This window comes from Lacerta agilis, chromosome 1, assembly GCF_009819535.1.
Source record: "Lacerta agilis isolate rLacAgi1 chromosome 1, rLacAgi1.pri, whole genome shotgun sequence".
NCBI lineage: Eukaryota > Metazoa > Chordata > Lepidosauria > Squamata > Lacertidae > Lacerta > Lacerta agilis.
The window spans coordinates 59,841,380-59,860,630 of record NC_046312.1 but is presented as its reverse complement, the minus strand read 5'-3'; the positions used below and the strand labels follow the sequence as shown (position 1 = coordinate 59,860,630).

At 41.3% G+C, this 19,251-nt stretch overlaps 1 protein-coding gene across 3 annotated transcripts in view; it reads right to left on the bottom strand.

The window, feature by feature from the left end:
• LUZP2 (leucine zipper protein 2) overlaps positions 1-19,251 on the bottom strand; it is a 292,217-nt gene that overhangs the window by 141,509 nt on the left and 131,457 nt on the right. For all 3 annotated transcript variants that reach the window (XM_033151006.1, XM_033151009.1, XM_033151011.1), the window contains exons 2-4: positions 14,268-14,385; positions 12,770-12,840; positions 6,881-6,962 (exon numbers count right to left, since the gene is read on the bottom strand). In XM_033151006.1, the coding sequence (XP_033006897.1) occupies positions 6,881-6,962; positions 12,770-12,840; positions 14,268-14,385 (271 nt within the window). The remainder of the gene's footprint in view (positions 1-6,880; positions 6,963-12,769; positions 12,841-14,267; positions 14,386-19,251) is intronic.

Genomic DNA, 19,251 nt, shown 5'->3' with positions numbered 1-19,251 from the left:
TGAGTTGGATGAAGCTGTACAAAAAAAAATTGGGGTGGGGAAGCATTTGGTCTCCAGCCCCTCAGTAACTTTTACTTCCTTCTCTGGACATGTTCTAGTTTGTCAACATCTCCTTTCAACTGTGGTACCCAGAACAGGACACAGTGCTCCAGTTGAGGTCCGCCTAAGACATATCAGAGTAGCACCAATATTTCTTGCGATCTGAACCCCAAGCTTCTTTTGATGCAACCTGTAATTGCAGTAGCCTTATTAGCCACTGCATTGCACTGCTGACTCACTTGTATGTTGACAGCTCATTATTTAACAGTGTGCTCTCATTAGTGAATTTTATTGCACCAACACAGGAAAAAGGACCAAATCTGAAGGATTTATCTGTTCTTTCTAAGGCAAAACATTGGTACGCAGTTCAAGAGTACTTAAAAAGCACTTAAATAAGATTAAGATTAGCAGCACATCTCAGGAGGATTTCATGCATCTCTACTTTATATTTAAATTAAGGCTGCCATTTAAAAATCTGGGAATATAGCACATTATCTGGATTCTGTGTTTTTTTTTAGTTTTATCGAAGGACAATGACATTATGTTTCTAGGAGACAAGCACTCAATATTACACAAGACTGTATGTTTGCGTTTCCAACCTTATTATACTTATTATAGGAAATGAATGTTATTTTTCATTTCCTGACCTTTATTATAACAGGCTTTCGACCTTGAAAAATTCAAATTAAACCATCCTCCCCCCTGAAAAATAGACTATGTGTAGATGGTGATGATGTAATTCTAGAAGGCATTTACTTAAAACATAAGATGGCTAGTAAGATACCCATGTAGCGGGTGATATCCAATTGTGGTGTCCCACTTGCACAACAAATTTCTGCTTGAGCAAAATTGGCCTTATCCTTTCTCCGGTCCTGTATCCAGTCCACCACAGCCTTCCACCTGTTTTGGAGGGCTGTGGACCCTCCTGTGAGGGGTACAAAGGGTAGGAAAGGAATTGCCACTGTATAAATGTAAAGGGACCCTGGACCATTTGGTCCAGTCGTGGACGACTCTGGGGTTGCAGCGCTTATCTCACTTTATTGGTCGAGGGAGCCGGCGTACAGCTTCTGGGTCATGTGGCCAGCATGACTAAGCCGCTTATGGCAAACCAGAGCAGCACACGGAAACACCGTTTACCTTCCCGCCAGAGTGGTACCTGTTTATCTACTTGCACTTTGATGTACTTTCGAACAGCTAGGTTGACAGGAGCTGGGACCGAGCAATGGGATCTCACCCTGTCGCGGGGATTTGAACCGCCGACCTTCTGATCGGCAAGCCCTAGACTCTGTGGTTTAACCCACAGTGCCAAATCTGGATTTTGCCTGATATTGTTACTGCATATTATCATTATTGTTTCACTTCCTTGCCTTTGGTCTTGTTTGCCATATAGGGTGAAACTATACCTTCTGGTGCACCCCTCCCCCCCATTTTTTTTTAAATGACTATGTTTGCTCTTTGGTAATCATTGCAGCCTTTTGCCCTTACAAATAACATTTCCATAGGTGTAGTAATTTCTATTTCTGTTTTCCTTTGCCTGCAGATTCCCAACTCAACCCATTCCATTGGTTGATTTTTACCCTGCCCATGGTACAAAATATAAAATGTCCCGTTCACATCTTTCAACATGAGAACCTTTAAATTATTCTGCAAGTTGTTATAATGCTCTTCTTTCAAGATAAGCTCTTGCCTCTTCTGGATCACAGCACTGCATCACAGTCTCATTGCACCAACGCCTTTGGCATGTGGGAGCTGATCATTTCAGGACTACTTCTGAGCGACATCAGGCTTCACCTACTGTTTTCAGAATGAAACCACCAAAATTCTAGAAAAACTTATGCTCCCGCACAATTTGCGGTCCTGCCCAGAATGCAAAATTGGGCAGACATTTAACCCATTATTTACAGAAAGCACTAATCTAAACTAGTTGCCTGTTATACCGTGTTTCTCCGAAAATAAGACACCGTCTTATATTTATTTTTCCTCAAAAAACTCCACTATGGCTTATTTTCAGGGGATGTCTTATTTTTATTACCACAGATTTATAAACGGACCAAGTGAGAGCCATGAGAAGTACTAAATGTGGGTGCAGGCTGCCAAGACTGCATAGCTTATGTACATTCTCTGCTAAACTTTTTTTTCTTTAACACAAATACAGTGGCAAGTATTTTTTTTTGGGGGGGGGGGAGTAATTAAGTCCCAATCCCAAAAGTTTAACCTACAAGGATAGGGTCCCCCTGGAGCCAAGTGAAAAGCCTAGCAAGTCCCCTGTCCAAAGTGTTGTGTCAAAGTGGTGAAATAAAAAAAAACAAACCAGAAATTAAAAACTGTTTAGCCATGGGAGGGGGAGGGGAGATACCCACTTACCGGTATGTGGCTCGGGGCTCCACGCAGCAAGGTGCTGCTGCTCCTGGGTTCTGCTGCTGGGTCCCGCTGGCTCGGGGCTCTGCTCGGCGCTGCAACAGCAGCCAGTTGCGGGCGCCAAGCCGGCAGGCGTCCTCAGCCGGACCAGGCAGAGGCGAGGCCGCTGGCCTGGGGTGTTCCACTCGGCGCTGCAGCCGGTCCCGGGCGCTGAGCGAGCAGGCCTCCTCGGCCGGACCAGGTGGAGGTGAGGCCACTGGCTTGGGGCGTTCTGCTTGGCGCTGCAGCAGCAGCCAGTTCCGGGCGCCAAGCCGGCAGCCCTCCTTGGCCGGGCCAGGCGGAGGCGAGGCTGCTGGCTCGGCGCGCTCCGCTCGGCACTGCAGCAGCAGCCGGTTCCGGGCGCCAAGCCGGCAGGCCGCCTCCTCCTCCTGCCGTGGCTCGTCACTCTCGCTCCGTGCGGCAACCGTGCGGTAAAGAAGATGGGCAGCAGCTGGAGGGCGGCTCCTCCAGCGGGAAGGAGGCTTGGAGGTGCGGGCAACCTCGCATCTTCCTTGGCGCCCTCCAGAACTGCGCCCAGCACTATGGCTTATTTTCGGGGTATGTCTTACATTTCGTGAACGGTTGAAAATCCTGCCATGGCTTATTTTATAGGGACGTCTTATTTTAAGAGAAACACGGTACTTAGGACCATTTCACGTGGCATGTTTTCCAAGTTTTCTCCTTGGATCTCTTAGTGTTCAGTGCCACCATAGTGTTTAAAAGAGAAGTGTGTTTCTGTAAACTTATAGAGACATGTGGTGGACAGGCTCCTACCTTTACTTGTCCAGTGGATAATTTGGGATATCTAGGAATTGTGTGCTACATTTTAAGTGTGGCGTGACTTTTACAAAGGCCTTTGGTACTTTCTACAGAGACTCCATCTTAAATTGACTTGCTATATTCAGCTTAGGGACCCAGGTGGCACTGTGGGTTAAACCACAGAGTCTAGGGCTTGCTGATCAGAAGGTCGGCGGTTCGAATCCCTGCCACGGGGTGAGCTCCTGTTGCTCGGTCCCAGCTCCTGCCAACCTAGCAGTTCGAAAGTACGTCAAAGTGCAAGTAGATAAATAGGGACCGCTCCAGCGGGAAGGTAAACGGCGTTTCCGTGCGCTGCTCTGGTTTGCCAGAAGCGGCTTTGTCATGCTGGCCACATGACCCAGAAGCTGTCTGCGGACAAAAGCCGGTTCCCTCGACCTATAGAGCGAGATGAGCGCTGCAACCCCAGAGTCAGACACGACTGGACCTGATGGTCAGGGGCCCCTTTACCTTTACCTTTATATTCAGCTGCCCAGAGGGATTTAATGCAGAGGTGAGGCAATCTTGCAATGGAACGATAGACTGAGGGAGAAAGATGGTGTTTTCCCACTCTCTTCTGAAACTACAATTAGGGATGTGATCATGTACTAACTCTTTTTACTGCACAATTTTGCTACTATGCTTCTGAAGGCCTTCCATGATGTTAATGAGAGGATAAAGATCTGATTTAGAACAGATGGTAATCTATTTAACCTTAAAAAGCTGAAAGCAAAAAGTAAGGTATTTGAAGAAATGGATCAGGTGCTATCATTAGTGGATGATTGTGCCCTAGTAGCTAATGCTTCAGAGGACAGACAAGTAATTATTGATTCCTTTTCAGCAGCACGTACACATTTCAAGCTAATTATTAATGTGAACAACACAAAGAGTTTCATATCCAGCATTCAGGATGAGATTTATGTTGCACCAAAAATTACTAACAGCAATAATGCCTTATTGATAATGGATAAAATTCACACCTCGGGCAGTGCCCTGACTTGTGAATCAAGTATCAGTGATGAAAATGCAAAATCAACTAGCAGGAAGTAGTGTAGCTTTCAGCAAGCGTCACACAAACCTACGTGAGAAAAGAGCTGTGAGCCTTCAGACACAATTGAAGGTGCATAGACCAGCAGGATGTCTAGACAGGTTGAAACCTCAACAGGGGGATTTCCATGCCTCCCATCATTGCCCTTATGCCTGTAAAATTATTCTATAGGAATCTGTGGTGTGTCTCTTGGACTCAGGTTTCTCTCTCATTTGACTATGGGCTGAAAGTTCCAACTCAGGAGTTGTTTTCTGGTCTAAATAATTATGACTCCAAAATGGTTTCTTGCTTAGCATCTACCACAGGTTGGATAGCAAACAAGCACAATTAATTAGCATAGACCAGTAAATGAGCCTGGTTTTGGCCCGGGAGGGCGGGGTATAATTAAAATTATTATTATTATTATTATTATTATTATTATTATTATTATTAGAAGTAAAATTACAAAAGCTGGATGTTTCCACGAAAAGACAATAATTTTCCTAATTTCATGTTTATACTAGAAACTACAAAACCAGGAATACAAAGAACCACGTTTTAAAAGCTTCTGAGCCAAAGATGGTAAAAAAAATGGGGATAAACAATCCAAATTTTCCCTTAAATAGTACAGACTTTTGAAATGAATCCATTAGGATGAAATGTGTCAATGTACTCTGCATTTATCAACATTTCAGCAAGCTGAATTCTGTCTTAGCCACAGAATTCACTGCATGTTAGATACATGCAGATAAAATAATTCTAGTTAATTCCATCACAAAAATAGAATTTAAGACCCAATGGAGAGAAAAGCAAAGGGAGGTTACAGGGGGACAACTGGGAGATGAAGGAAGGATTAAGAACATCTCCTTTCACCCATTCCTTCTTCCATGCAAAACACAATCCCTCTTTAAAGCAGAGAAGCAGACTATAGGGTTTGTTAAAGTGATTTCAATGGTTCATTTTCCCCCTAGAGCTGCATAGTTGTGAAACAGCAATTTGTGCTTTATATCTGCCTTTGACATCTGTGGTCAAAGGTAGTGTGTGGATAATATTGTTAAAAAGGCACCCATCAGCACATATAGTAAGGTACAATGGAGGGTCTTAGCCATGTTGGTCTCAGCCACTTTAATGCAGTACAAAGTAATAGAAAGAAGAAGTAAGAAACATATAATTTATTTCAAGGTTTCTTGATTGTAAATCATTGCAGAAATGGACTGCTTATGATTTACTGAAAGAAAAAAGCTAAAGTCTCTGATTTCTAGTTGCTTTTTAAGGAAGTAGCATATAGAACAACCACTGTTTGTTTTTGTTTCTTCAATCTAAACTTGCTTAGACTTCCAAGAGAGAAAATTTGCTTAATTTCATTTAAAATTGCTTGTGTGTATTTAAAAGTGAAAGCAGAAATATGGTGTGTGGGTGTGCCTATGTATGTGTAACATTCCTTAAATGTTCTGGTCCCATTGCTAGATCTTTCATTCTGTCAATACATAATATTTTTTTAAAAGAGTAAGACGTGTTTAAATAGTGGGAGAAACCTCACCAAGTGAATTTTTAGAAATATACTGAGCATTTCACACACACACACACACACACACACACAGTCATACCATGGATGTCGAACGGAATCCATTCCGGAAGTCTGTTTGACTTCCAAAAATGTTTGACAACCTGCACGCAATTGGAAGCCGCAAAAGCTGTGTCAGACGTTCAGCTTCCAAAGAACATTCTGAAACCAGAACACTCACTTCCAGGTTTGCAGCATTCGGGAGCCAAAATGTTCCATTCACAAGGCGTTCAGGATCCAAGGTACGACTCTGTGTGTGTGTGTGTGTGTGTGTGTGTGTGGTGGGACAATGATGAGTCATCAGAGAGAGAAGACTGGGAGAAAGAGGTGTCTGAAGCTGAAGTGGTAACAGGGCTTAGTGAGACGGAAGAGTCTGTGCCAGAGAGAAGTCCAGAATAAGAAGCAAAGGTTGAAGCAGGAGCGTGGGATGATGTCAAGAACCAAACTTCACAGAGCACATAATATATTTGAATATATCAAAATGGCAACCTAGTCCAACTCATTGAAGCAAAGCAGAACAAGCTATTCACTGCACATTTACCCAGACAGCTTGTGTGAACAGAACCTCAGGTTACAGATGCACACCTTAAGAACCAAAGGACAGAAGTGAGCTCAGCAACACACTAGTTACTCAAGTTTGGGAGAGGGTCAGAATTCTTTCAAACTTCAGATATGGGGATCTTTAGGAGCATGCCCAAAATTGATTCATTGTGTCCCTTCCATTGAAAATTGAATTGGATCATACCCATATTGTTCAAGATTGTAACTCTTCTCCATCTTTATTTGTGTTAGTCCCTGATAGGTTAAGAAAAACAGGTTGGAAAGTCCCTTCTTAAACCACCATGAAACAACAGTTAGTACAGTGATAGCAAGATGCACTTCACATATTTATCAGCAGTGAATTCTGTGAGATTCTTTGCTCCCACAAAGAGCCTTCTATAGTATATTCAACAGCCTTGTTCATGCAGACATATTTGAGCTATTGAAGCATTTACAGAAGAGAGGGGCATGGAAAGGTTGGAGAAAATAATAACAAAGGAAGAAGAGAAGTTACTCACTGTGGCCTGCTGCTTTTCTGCCTTCTCAGCTGCCTCATTAAGCTGTTTTTGAAAGGCCTCCTGGAGCGATTTCATTTCTTCCCTAGTTTGTTGAAGAGACAAAACACAAACTTCATCTCTATTGTACATGAGGAAAGAATGCTTTTGTTTACTTTCTTTTCATGACAAGGCACTTTTAATTACACAGAATAACCACTGGTTGTGCTTTGTTGGGGTGGCTTATTAAGAAAGCCACAGATGCCCAGTGCACACCAGTGTCTACTGTATAGAATACTGTGCAAATATTGTTTAAGCATTATTCATATTCCAATTCACTAAGTCTCATTTTCAAAGCAAATTGTTTATACTTGGATCTCCCCCTATGGGCACACCACCTCCCCCTCAGCAATTGTTTAGAAGGGGTGAGTAGGAAAAGATGCAGTTGCAAACTCTTAGGGAGACCCATCTTTTCCCCATTATCTTCAGGTAGCAACTGAACTTCAGCTGAACATAGGCATCTTAAACAGAAGACCTAATTTTGGCCTCATTGGTCCAGATCCAGTTCTCAGACAGATAAGGTTCCTCAAAGTGAATGAGACCTTCGTAGTGGCACTTTTTGACAGCTGTTCTGAGGATTAGACATAGCAGGATCCAAAGAGATAAATCTTCAGGACAGGGAGAATGAATATGTTATGTGATCTATAAAACCACACTGATGACGGGAGGGGAGAATCTGGTCCTTTTATCTGCCTCTGTTTTGTCCTGATTAATTACACAGAATACAGTTGCTGCTACATGAAGGTTTTTGTTCATGTAAACACTGGCAGTATTTGAGATCGAGTGAACTGACAGATATTAAGAAATGCCCCAGACTAGTTCTATGCTTACTTGGGAATTGGGGTGAGCATATCTGATAATTTTAGTTCCTCATTTTTCTCTGCCTCAGTTGTTGTTTTTAAAAAAAACATCCTCATGAAAATTCAACAACATCTTTTGTGCAAAATTTCTCCTGATATACATGTTTATGTAAGCAATTTCCCCATATATAATGCATTTCTGTAAGTTATTTTCATTAATACAGTGTATGTATTAATACCTGGAATTGGCAAAGCTGACTGATCTGATAAGACAAAAACCGAAAAATATAATTCAAAAACAATAGAAAGGCTTTAATGAGTATTTACCGTAAATAGACAAGGAACAAATGATGGATTTTGGTTATGTTTAGAGTAGATTTGTGATGTTATCAGAAAATGTATTAAAGGGTGCCAGATGAAAGAATGACAGATAAAAAAATTCTTAGTTTGGACATAAGTAGTGATGTGCAACGGTGGAAGTCAATTAATGTAACTTTCCTTCTTTTTTGTATATGTCTCTTTTTTCCTTTTTTTCCTTTTCTTCTTTGTATATGTCTTGTAATATGTATATATTTTGCAATAAAATTTATTTAAATAAAAAATACAGTGTATGAATTTTAATGCACACTTTATCCTACTATATGCTTTTTGGTACATATTATTTAGTTGGAGAATTGCATTGGAAAATTCAGAGCTCTGCAAATCGCTGTCTTTCTATTTGTTTATTTAGTTTATTTAGTTGGAGAATTGCATTGGAAAATTCAGAGCTCTGCAAATCGCTGTCTTTCTATTTGTTTATTTTACTTTGGTTTTTAGAATGTATTAATTAGGTAGGTTGACCTTGGAATGTGAACTGAATTGAATGTGTCACTCATCCCTGAATTGAATGTGTCACTTGGGAATAAGCTTCATTGAACTCAGTGGGACTTATTTCTGATTACACATGCACAGATGTGCACTGACCATAGTTTAGGTGACGAAGCATGAAGCACAATCCAGGTAAAATTAAAAGATTGTTAGGGGGTGATTCCCTAGACCAGATAGGTGGACGGCTGCACTCTCCCAAAGGAGCAGTAGTTTGGGAGTACTTCTGAATCTACTACTGTCACTGGAGGCATAAGCTGTGGCCCTATATGGACAGGGATAGTGTAGTTTCTATTATATATGTGCTGTGTTATATATGGGACTGCCTTTGAAGGCAGTTCAGAAACCTTAGCTAGCACAGAATTCATTGGCTAGATGGTTGATTAGGAGTTGAACCATATGAGGTTCAGGACCCAAATAGTTTAGGGACCACCTTTCCCTCCATGAATTTACCTGGACCCTGGGTTCACAATCTGAGGCCCCGATTCAGATGTACATTGCAGGGAGGATCAGAGGGTGCGACACAAGAACTTTTTATTTTATTCTATTCTATTCTATTCTATTCTATTCTATTCTATTCTATTCTATTCTATTTTATTTTATTTTAGTGGTGGCTTCCCAATTCTGGAACACTGTCCCACAAAAGATTCACCTGGTTCCATCACTATCAACTTTTAGGAACCTGGCAAAGGTTTTTCTGTTCACCCTAGTTGTGCCTTAGCCTGCACAAGAGTCCATCTTTTAGCAGCGTGGGGTAGGATTTGTCCTGTTTATGTTAGCCAATTAATATAACTTTATATTATTGTTGCATTTTAAAATTTGCATCATGCATACTTTTATAACTGCAGGTCACTTTGAGACAATTTTGTAGTAAGAGGTGGATAAACACAATAAATAATAATATTGATACTACAAGTATTAGTAATAAATAAATTTATTGAGTGCTGAAGTGAGTGCTGAGTTTGCCTAATCTGATTTACCATGACTGGTGAATATGGGTTGGACACAGATCCAATAAATGTGAATTGAGATGTAAGCTGATCCTTAGTTTCAGTTTACCTTCAGTGATTTAGTCTGTTTTACAGCAGCTAGAAGCAGGGCTAACCTTGCAATCATAGAAATAGCAAGAATATAAACTAGAGATTAAGCGATGTTGGTTTCCACCCAAACAGCGGCTCACAACTTTAATACAGACATGCAGCTGAAGAATGACAGGTCCCAGTCTGGGACACAACATTTTGATTGGACAAGTCATGTATTAAAACTAGGAGCAGCTGTGTATACAGCCAATTAGGGTCAGCACAGTGATTCCTGACAGCTCAATAGGTAAATTGGAGAGCCCTTCTCATTCTGTGTTTTAGAAGATTTATCACAGGGTGCACAAGACAATGTTTCAGGGCTGAGATGTTGTGCATCTGGCAGGAAGTATTCGATATGTCATTTAATATATGTTCCATGGGAGCCAAACATACAATGAATGTGGGGCACCCCTCACATTAATAACAAGCCAGTTTTCATGCCTTGGCATTTTATCATTGTGAGCGTCTTAACAATGTGTGCTTCCATAACCAGGGCGTGTGGAATCATTAATTGTTATATTATCCACAGAAGTGGTTTCCACAGTGTGCTCTTAGAGTGTCAGAAGAAAAATCAAGAAACGAAAGAAAATGCACTGCTTCACTGAAAACGCTGCATTGCACGCATTATGCTGTCTGTCTCAGAGAATCAGCACAATGAAGTCAAGCTCTGTATTGGTTTCCCATGGAAACTATCTTCATGCATTTCAGATGGATTATGACAAGTTTGAAATGAAACCTCGCTTTGGAAAAAAACAAAAAAACAAAAACAAATGCTGTCTGTTCATAGTAGTGATAGGAAAACTGCCCTCAGGTCAAATTGCAGTCATTTTGGAGATTATGAACATCTGGAAAGACATTATTTGTTTTTTGAAAGTTTGGTTCCAGCTCACTATGGCAGAGCATCTGCACTGATGTTGTCACATCATTACACCAAATTGCAATGCCCCCTGGGAAGAGCTGTTTTCAGCATACCATGATGGAGAGACACCTGGAAATTCTCATATGCATACAGACAGTCATAGGTTTGAGATGTGCTTTGTAAAATGAAGACAGAAGAGAGAAGACAGAAATGCTTCTACATAGGAGAGTGACAAATTCAGGAAGATCCATAGCCCAGGAATACTTGGAGGCCTGGTTTTGCTTCTGTATGGCCAGGCATGCTTTTACCATAAGTTAAGTATTCAGCACCATAATTCAAAAGCATCAATTCTTCGGCGATCAGCCTTCTTTATGGTGAGAGCTGGACCATAAAGAAGGCTGTAAGAAGATCAAATCTATCCATTCTGAAAGAAATCAGCCCTGAGTGCTCACTGGAAGGACAAGTGCTGAAGCTGAGGCTCCCTAACTTTGGCTACCTCATGAGAAGAGAAGACTCCCTGGAAAAGACTCTGATGTTGGGAAAGATTGAGGGCACAAGGAGAAGGGGATGACTTAGGACGAGATGGATGGACAGTGTTTTTGAAGCTACTAACATGAGTTTGACCAAACTGCGGGAGGCAGTGGAAGACAGGAGCACCTGGCATGCTCTGGTCCATGGGGTCACAAAGAGTTGGATACGACTAAACAACAACAACAAAAAGTATTCAGTATGCTTATTCATTCTCATGACACTCTGCAAAGTATGATTGGCAGGAAGTAGTGTGAGGCTTTCTCCACAGCTTCCTGCTAAGGCCTAGTAAGGTAAGTGGCAACCACTTCCTACAAATTTAAAACCTCATTCCATAGCAGTAGAAATTTAGCCACTATTTGTTTTCACTGAGAGGCTGAAACTGGAGGTCATTTCAATCCACCCTTTTTAAAAAACAAAAAACAAAAACAAAAAACCATGCACATTTAATTGATATTCAGCTTTGTTGCATTTAAAGAACTTACCTCAAATGAAAACATGTAGTGTATCAATAGAATATCAATTTCTAAATATATAATATTTTATAATAATACATTGGGTTGGATCCAGACAACAGTGAGCTTAATTGAGCTTTTCTGGTTCCTTCTTCCTACCACCAACACCACCACTACTCCCAAAAATATCTGCTCCGGAGGGTTGAGGGACCTTCTGGAACAGCACACAGGGAGCAGCAGGATGCACTGAGACAGGGAAAGCAGAAGGATTTTACAGATATACCACGTGGAAGTGTGTTTCCATTTCTGCTGGCCAGTATAAATAAATTGTCACAGGCATGAAAAGGCCACAACTTTATTGGTTACAGATGTTGAGCGGTATTGGCTTAGGCATTGGAACTAACCATCTATATTCAACTCCAGCACGTCGTGCTGGCAGTCCGGGAAAGGTTAACCACCGATGGGAGAGCCCTGCTGCTGCACATCAGCTAGGGACTCACCCTGTGGCCACCGATATGGGGCGTGCCTTTGGCCCTTACCTACCATGGCTTCAGACAGGGACACGCCCCCAGACTCATTTAACGAAGTACCCTTCAGCCTGCAACCCCCCCTCCTTTCCATGGGTGGAAGGGGCTTTAACTTCTTACCAAGATACGCAGTGCAATTTATGCATGGCCTACTCAAACGTAGTTCCATGGGATTTACTCCCACTTAAATGTGTATAGGAGTGCACCCCCCATCTAGACTGAAGCTGGTTTCGCCTTGTTGGGACCAATGGAGGAGAAAGTGAGAAATTTTTAAAAACAAACAAAACAAAACACATCCACAAGTGGAGAAAAGTAAGTCTCTCTCCCACCCTGCAATGTCTTGTGCCCTGGCCAATTTCACACATACACACTCCATTAAGATTAGAGTATATCTTATACAGGTCATACCATTGGTACATCTAGCTCAGTATTGTCTGTAATGACCAACAGCTACTCTCCAGGGTTTCAGACAGGAATCTTTCCAGCCCTACCTGGAGAGGCTGAAGTTTCAACATGGGACCTTCTGCGGACAAAGCAGTTGTTCTACAACTAAGCTACAATCCTTCTCCCTAAGTGTACATTTTTGTTTCTTGCCAATCAAAATATCAAAATGTTTCAAGTCAGTTTGCCCCTTCTGTATGGTTCAGTTTTGCCATGACTGCTTGGATAGGAAAAGTTGAGAATTCATCGCACTTTGCAATACGTGTGAAGAAAGTAAGACAGATAAATGTTGACTCATACCTTTGTTTTTGGCCTAATTCCAAGAGTTTCTGTACATCGGTTTTAGCAGATGCCTCATCGTTTTTCAAAGACTGAGAACAAAGGGAAGAAACATTATGTTATCAAGAAGCTCTTTACCATTTCTTCCATAGTAAAATTATTAATGGTACCCCTTTTGATAAAATGGTTTCCGTGAATAGCATATTTTAAAGCTAAGAACAAATGGAAATGGAAACAGCCTTGTTCGTCTGCTGCAGGGCCTTACAACATTCCCACACTTCTTTTGATTGACACCTTAATTGTTGTAAAAAAGCCACCATAGGTCCAACATCTCTATATATCCCTCTGTAATTATGCCAGAGATGAACTGCTGCCTAATGTGAAGGTCGTTGACAGATTCACATGTAATCTTCCTTTCATGGAGCTGGTCATTTTTATCCTATCCACATATAAAAATATAGCCATGGGAGATGGGTGTATATATTTCTTACCCATACCACTTTTGCCTACGCTCATTCATAAGTCTGTTCCATCCCATTTCTTTATTGATTCACGGAGAATCAATGAAGATTCTATATTCATGGGTGTAGAAGATGAACTACTTTATTTGCTGTCAGATGTGAACTGCTCCTTTCTCTCTAGTCAAAACTAGGTCAGCAATGATTCTTCAACATCAACTTCATTGGACTGGTCATGTTGTGCAGATGCCTGATTATCGTCTTCCAAAGCATCTACTCGATTCCGAACTTAAAAATAGAAAGCGTAATGCTGGTGGTCAACAAAAGAGGTTTAAAGACCGCCTCAAGGCAAATCTTAAAAAAATGTAGTATAGACACTGACAGCTGGGAAACACTGGCCTCCGATTGCTCTAGTTGGAGAACAGCCTTTACCAAAGGTGTCATGGGCTTTGAAGACACTCAAACTCAGAACGCAAGGGAGAAATATGCTAAGAGGAAGGCACGCTTGGCAAATCCACACTGTGATCAACCCCCACCCGGAAACCAATGTCCCACTGTGGAAGGACGTGTGGATGCAGAATTGGCCTCCACAGTCACTTACAGACTCATTATTAAAATTGTGTTTATGGAAGACAATCTTACTCGGCTATGAGTGATCGCCAAAGAAGAAGAAGTAGAAGAAGACCCCATCTTTCATCACTCAAGCCATTGTCATTGATGTAGGAAGGGAAGCACCAGCCTTCTTCTCTAGATCACCAGGTTGTAGAAGCTGTAACAGTGCAGATGTGTTTTGGTAATGAGTAGGGAAAATTTGAGAAAATATTTGCCATGTGTGAGTGGTGAAAAAGTGGTGGTGCCAGGCAGCAGTGTATAGTAAGAAGGAAAGGGTAATAGAAGATGGAAGGGTCAGAGTCCATTTCTCTTATCCAAATCCCTACAACCTGGCTGTGAAGTTCCATGGCTATTTTTCTAGTATATTAATCACAAAATGCTTGCATTATGAAATGGTGTGAATGATGACTACATATCATGGGGCAGGTGGGGAGGATGAAGATTCGTACCTGGAGGTTTACTTTAATTCCTTCAAGTTCTCTGGATGTCTTTGACAACTGGCGAAGAATGTTGCTCCTTTCCTTAAAGACTTCTTTAAGTTGTCTTTCCAGTTCTTCGTAGCCCTGTCTAACCCAGAAAGAACATCAGTGAGATCCTCTCAGAGCAACTGAAACAAACAAAGCTTGAAATCAGAGATCCAGCTTATTACATTTGCATTCAGACAGAAGCAGGATCCATTACTGACAGGAAAGAGCTCATTTCTGTCATCCTCTCATAGCCTCTCACCATGTCAAGCATATCAAAGTCATTCAGGTCTAGAAAATGAACTGCTTCATTTGAGTCTGCAGGATTGTCCTATGACCCAGTTTTCTGGGGTTTGCCCAGTAAGAGGCAAAGTGTGCTGCCAGTATTCTGCACAATCATTTAGAGAGAAAGGTGCATGCACCCACCTTTCATTGTTAATGAGGGAAAACACAGATAGAGTTGACATGTACATAAGATATTACCCACTGTGATACAGAAAGACTAGAGTTGAACATCATATGTCTGGATAAAGAAATTCCAGGTTCCTTTTGGAACTATTTCCCCCCTTCCCCTGTGTGGAATTGAGCTCTCACATAGAAAATAAAGGTTATAAAAATTAAGAAATGCATAAAAACAAAATAAAATACTATGAAGATGTTTAACAACACTACCAAAAATATAGTATGCCACCTAGTATTGAGCACCACTGTCTTACCGCTGACTTAACTAGTTAATGTTTTATACAATAATCTCCAGCCTACACTCTGCAATACCTACATGGCACCAGCAAACCTATCCTTCATTTCCACAAAGGAGATCAATAGCAAATAGTTGAGTTTCCTTTTTTTTTTTTTAAATGTAAATCCAAAGTGAAAACCCACAGCACAATACTTGTCTGAGTCTGGAGCCAGAGAAAACCAATATCCATGTGCATTGCCGAGAAATAAAGCAAATTATATTTTGAAGCCATGAAAGAAAACACAGGGCAAGGGGGAATGGATCAGCAGGGAGCCAGTAACCAAAAGTGAATGAATATCCTTTGTACTGCAGGATCAATAGCTACTTCCTGTAACCCTGTTGTTCACCTGAATGTTGTCTAATGAGGTCATTTAAAACAACTCTTGACTAAAAGAACAGTCATTCAAACAATATATACCCTTTGTGAATTCTGTAAATGGCAACTGAATGTTATGTGGTTCCACTGTCCTCCGTGCAACTCAGCTGAATCCAAGTTGGACCAATCAATGAATTTTTATTACCAGCTTTTAACCATTTACTATATCACTTTTAGAGAATATAGATTCAGGGGGAAACCTCTAGAGCTGGTGTACATGAGCACTGCACCCTGTCCCAATGTAGCAGTAGCTGCACATCATTACACAGCTCCCAAGTCAGATTCGTTGTGTGACAGGATCCATGGTGAGGGGGGTCTGGAGCTCACCAAAATACAGCTGAGTTCAATAAGGGCTCAGCTGCCCTAAGAAGTGAATTGGGTCCTACATAAGGATTCTGCAGCAAGGAATCCCTAGAAAGATGCTCAGGGTTATATCTCAATGTAGAAGCCAGAAAGTTGGAAAAGCACTACAATGAAGTAAAAGTACAGTCTTTGAATAGGAAAATAACAACAACCATTGAGCTTTTAAATGTAAAGGTCATAAAATGGGATGAGTGAGTGGGTGGCTGAGGTCTTGTGATCCAAGAGGTGTCATGTTAATTAACTATCCAATAGGTGTCTGTTATACAGATACAACCTTATTTTCCACAGCACTTACTGCAACAAGAAACAATTCCCCCCAAACCAAATGCTTAGATTATAGCTTGTGGAGGAGACTGAGATGCATTCCTGCTAGATGAGGCAATCTTCCATTATAATATTTTTATTGTGTTTTTTTTATTAAAGATTTTCTTAATTCACAAAAGTACGTGCAATGTCTCTCTCGTATTTTTTCCAAGTAACATTTTTACAAATTAGTTTCATTTGTTGAGACATTAGGTAGAAAAAGGGGGAAAGGGGTGGGCAGGGGGGGAGATGGGTGGGGTGGGGTCTGGTGACTATGTTTCTATTTTACTTAATGTATGTAGGGTTTGGTGTCAGCGTTGTTTGTGCAGGTTCTCTGTTGTTCGCTTGTGTTCCGTTGGTGGTGAGAGGTTGGGGTTGGCCTAGGGCGTGCTTGTTCATTTGTGGTTGGCTGTGGTGGTCTCTGTTTTCATGTGTGAGTGGGTGTGTGGGTGTGTTTTGGATCAGGTTAGCCATATTGATTTGTATGCTGTTGGTGGATTTTTGTCATTGTCTTGTTGGGCTGTGTGTGTGATAAAAGGGAGCCATACCGGGGTGAACGTGTCTTCTTCTATTTGTCCCCATTTCAGTTTCAGCTTATTGCTTAATTTTTCTAGTAAGGATGTTTCCCATACTGTTTGGTACCATTGGTCCATGCTTACTCCTGACAGGTCTCTCCAGTGTCTGGTTATGATGTTTCAATATCAACTCATTTCTTCTTCCTCGCTACAGTCCCAAGCACCAAACTCGATTTGGGAAGGTCACTTGACTAGCCTGATCAGCGTGTGGGGATGGGGTGGGGGTGTTTGTGTGGCACAGAGGGTTTCAAGGGGAAGGAGGTATCGGCTGGATTTGACTCTCCTCTTCCAGCAGTAGGAGAGTCCTTTGTACAGAGCTCAACCCATATGTAGTTTAGAACCAGCCCCACACACTGCATTTCAAGAGCAGGCAAAATGTAACCTCCCCTACAACTTACTCATGAGGTAGGGGGTTATCTTGAGTCCCCACAACCAAGCAACAAACTTAAACTCACAGTGCAGTTGAAAGCCTACATGAAAATGTCATTAGCATCCATAACAGCACAAGTTTCTAAGTACTCTTTTGTGCTCTGAAGTTATCTGTGTTTAACCCCAAATAATCCTTGAATATAATATAATATAGTCTGATCTTCCTTTGTTTCCTTTGTACAAGAGATGACAAGACACTCTGTGACACTGTCTTTATTTATGTACTTAGTAACATTATTCCTCATGTTGCCAATGCTGCAGACATGAGTCACACAGTATGAACAGAAGAACTGTCTCCTTCCTTGTGAGTCAAGGGCAAGCTGCACTCCAACGTTTATTTGCCTGGGATTTTCTACATATTTGAGATTCAGCTCATTGCTTTGAAACCAGAGACAAACCATCGGGAAAGAACTATATCCCAGCAGTAGGGTACATACTATGCAAATAGAAAGTCCCAACCTCTGTCCCTGGCATCTCTAGTTAGAAGCATGAGACCATGCACATTGCGGGAAAGGTGTCTCTGCCTTTGACCCTGCCCATTAGGATAGCCTATACTGTGCTAGGTGGACAAATAGTGTGACCTGATAGAAAGTATTCTCCTGTGTTCCTGCCAAATACTAGCACTATCATCTACTCACACATCTTTGGATAAGAGGTGCATTAATCCATATCAATGTGAGCTGGAGCTTTTTCAGTCCTGGCCCGTCAATCTACACAGTCATTTTTAATCATGGCCTCCATGCTGTTGTGTTCTGAGCATAGCAGAATGACCTGAGACGTATCAGTGATTAGCCAGGCACGACTTACAGTTATAACTGTATGGAAAATCTGTAAATCTTATAATGGATTGCAGGGGGCAGCAAACAAGGTTTAGAGCAGGCATGGCCACAATTGGCCCTTCATATGTTTTGGGACTACAACTCCCATCATCCCTCAACACTGGTCCTATTAGCTAGGAATGATGGGAGTTGTAGTCCCAAAACATCTGGCGGGCCAAGTTTGGCCATGCCTGGTTTAGAGGCAACAGGTGGATTCTGTAGTGTTGGTCAGCAGCAATGGCGGCAGCAGTGTTAGGGCAACAGGATTGACTGCCAGTAGGTGGCAGTGTTCCTAGCTGGGGATAGCAGAATCTCTTTATTTTGGTTTCTTTCAGTTTCTCATTTTTTCCAATCTTAAATTCAACTCTCCAGATTTGCTTGTGAATCTCTTTTAGAAGTCCTCATGAAACTTTGTCAGCATCTTAGTAAAAAATTTTCCTAATATGTACATTTCTGTATGTAATTTTGCCCACTGTACACATTTTTGCAAAGTAATTTCCCCTAATATACTGCATTTTGTATGCTATTTTAAGTAATGTATGCATTTATAAGCACAGTTGACCCTATGTGCGTATATGTACACATTACATGACTGGAGAACTGCATTGCAAAATTCAGAGAAATGCAATATTAAAGGATGACTTTCTTTCCAAATGTGTAGTATTTCAAGAAGTGTGAACTAGGTAGGTTTGCTTTCAACTTCAAACTGAACCAAATTTCCTCCCCATCCTTATTCTCAGCTCAGAAGCTTGAACCTGAACCCTAGTTCTCTTCCCCTCCCGTTTGAAAAATTACATACTATGCCAGCGTATTGCTTAATTATGGGAATTTCAGCACTTGCCCTGATTGAAGCTGTAAGTAGTAAGAGCTGCATAAGAGAAATGGAAACAATGTTTGTTACCAAGCATCTGAACAGCATGGGAACTTAATTACTAGATCTGGGTGAAAATTGTACTACTTAGGGTGGGATTATTCTTCTGCTTACTTTCTGATCTCCTGTTGCATTTATGTTTAAATCTCTGGGTTAGTGTACATGCTGTTTATTGTAGCATTTAAGAGTCCCTGGGGTATGTAAGTGTGTGGGAGAAGAAAACGTATGAAATTATCAATTGTTTGGGAATGGTAATTAAATATTACTAATTCATTACAGGCTCAGTTTTGATGTGCTGAGATCCTCCCATGCCTTTGTGACATCCATGTATGGAGTGAATGCAGAAACAGTAATGTGAATGCAATCAGCCACAAAGATGGAACCAGTACAAACCCATCTATGAGCATTGCATATATATGAGCAAACCTATACCTCCCATACAGAACACAGTAATGAGGTCTATGAAACTGGCCTGGAGACTGCAGCTAGTGCACA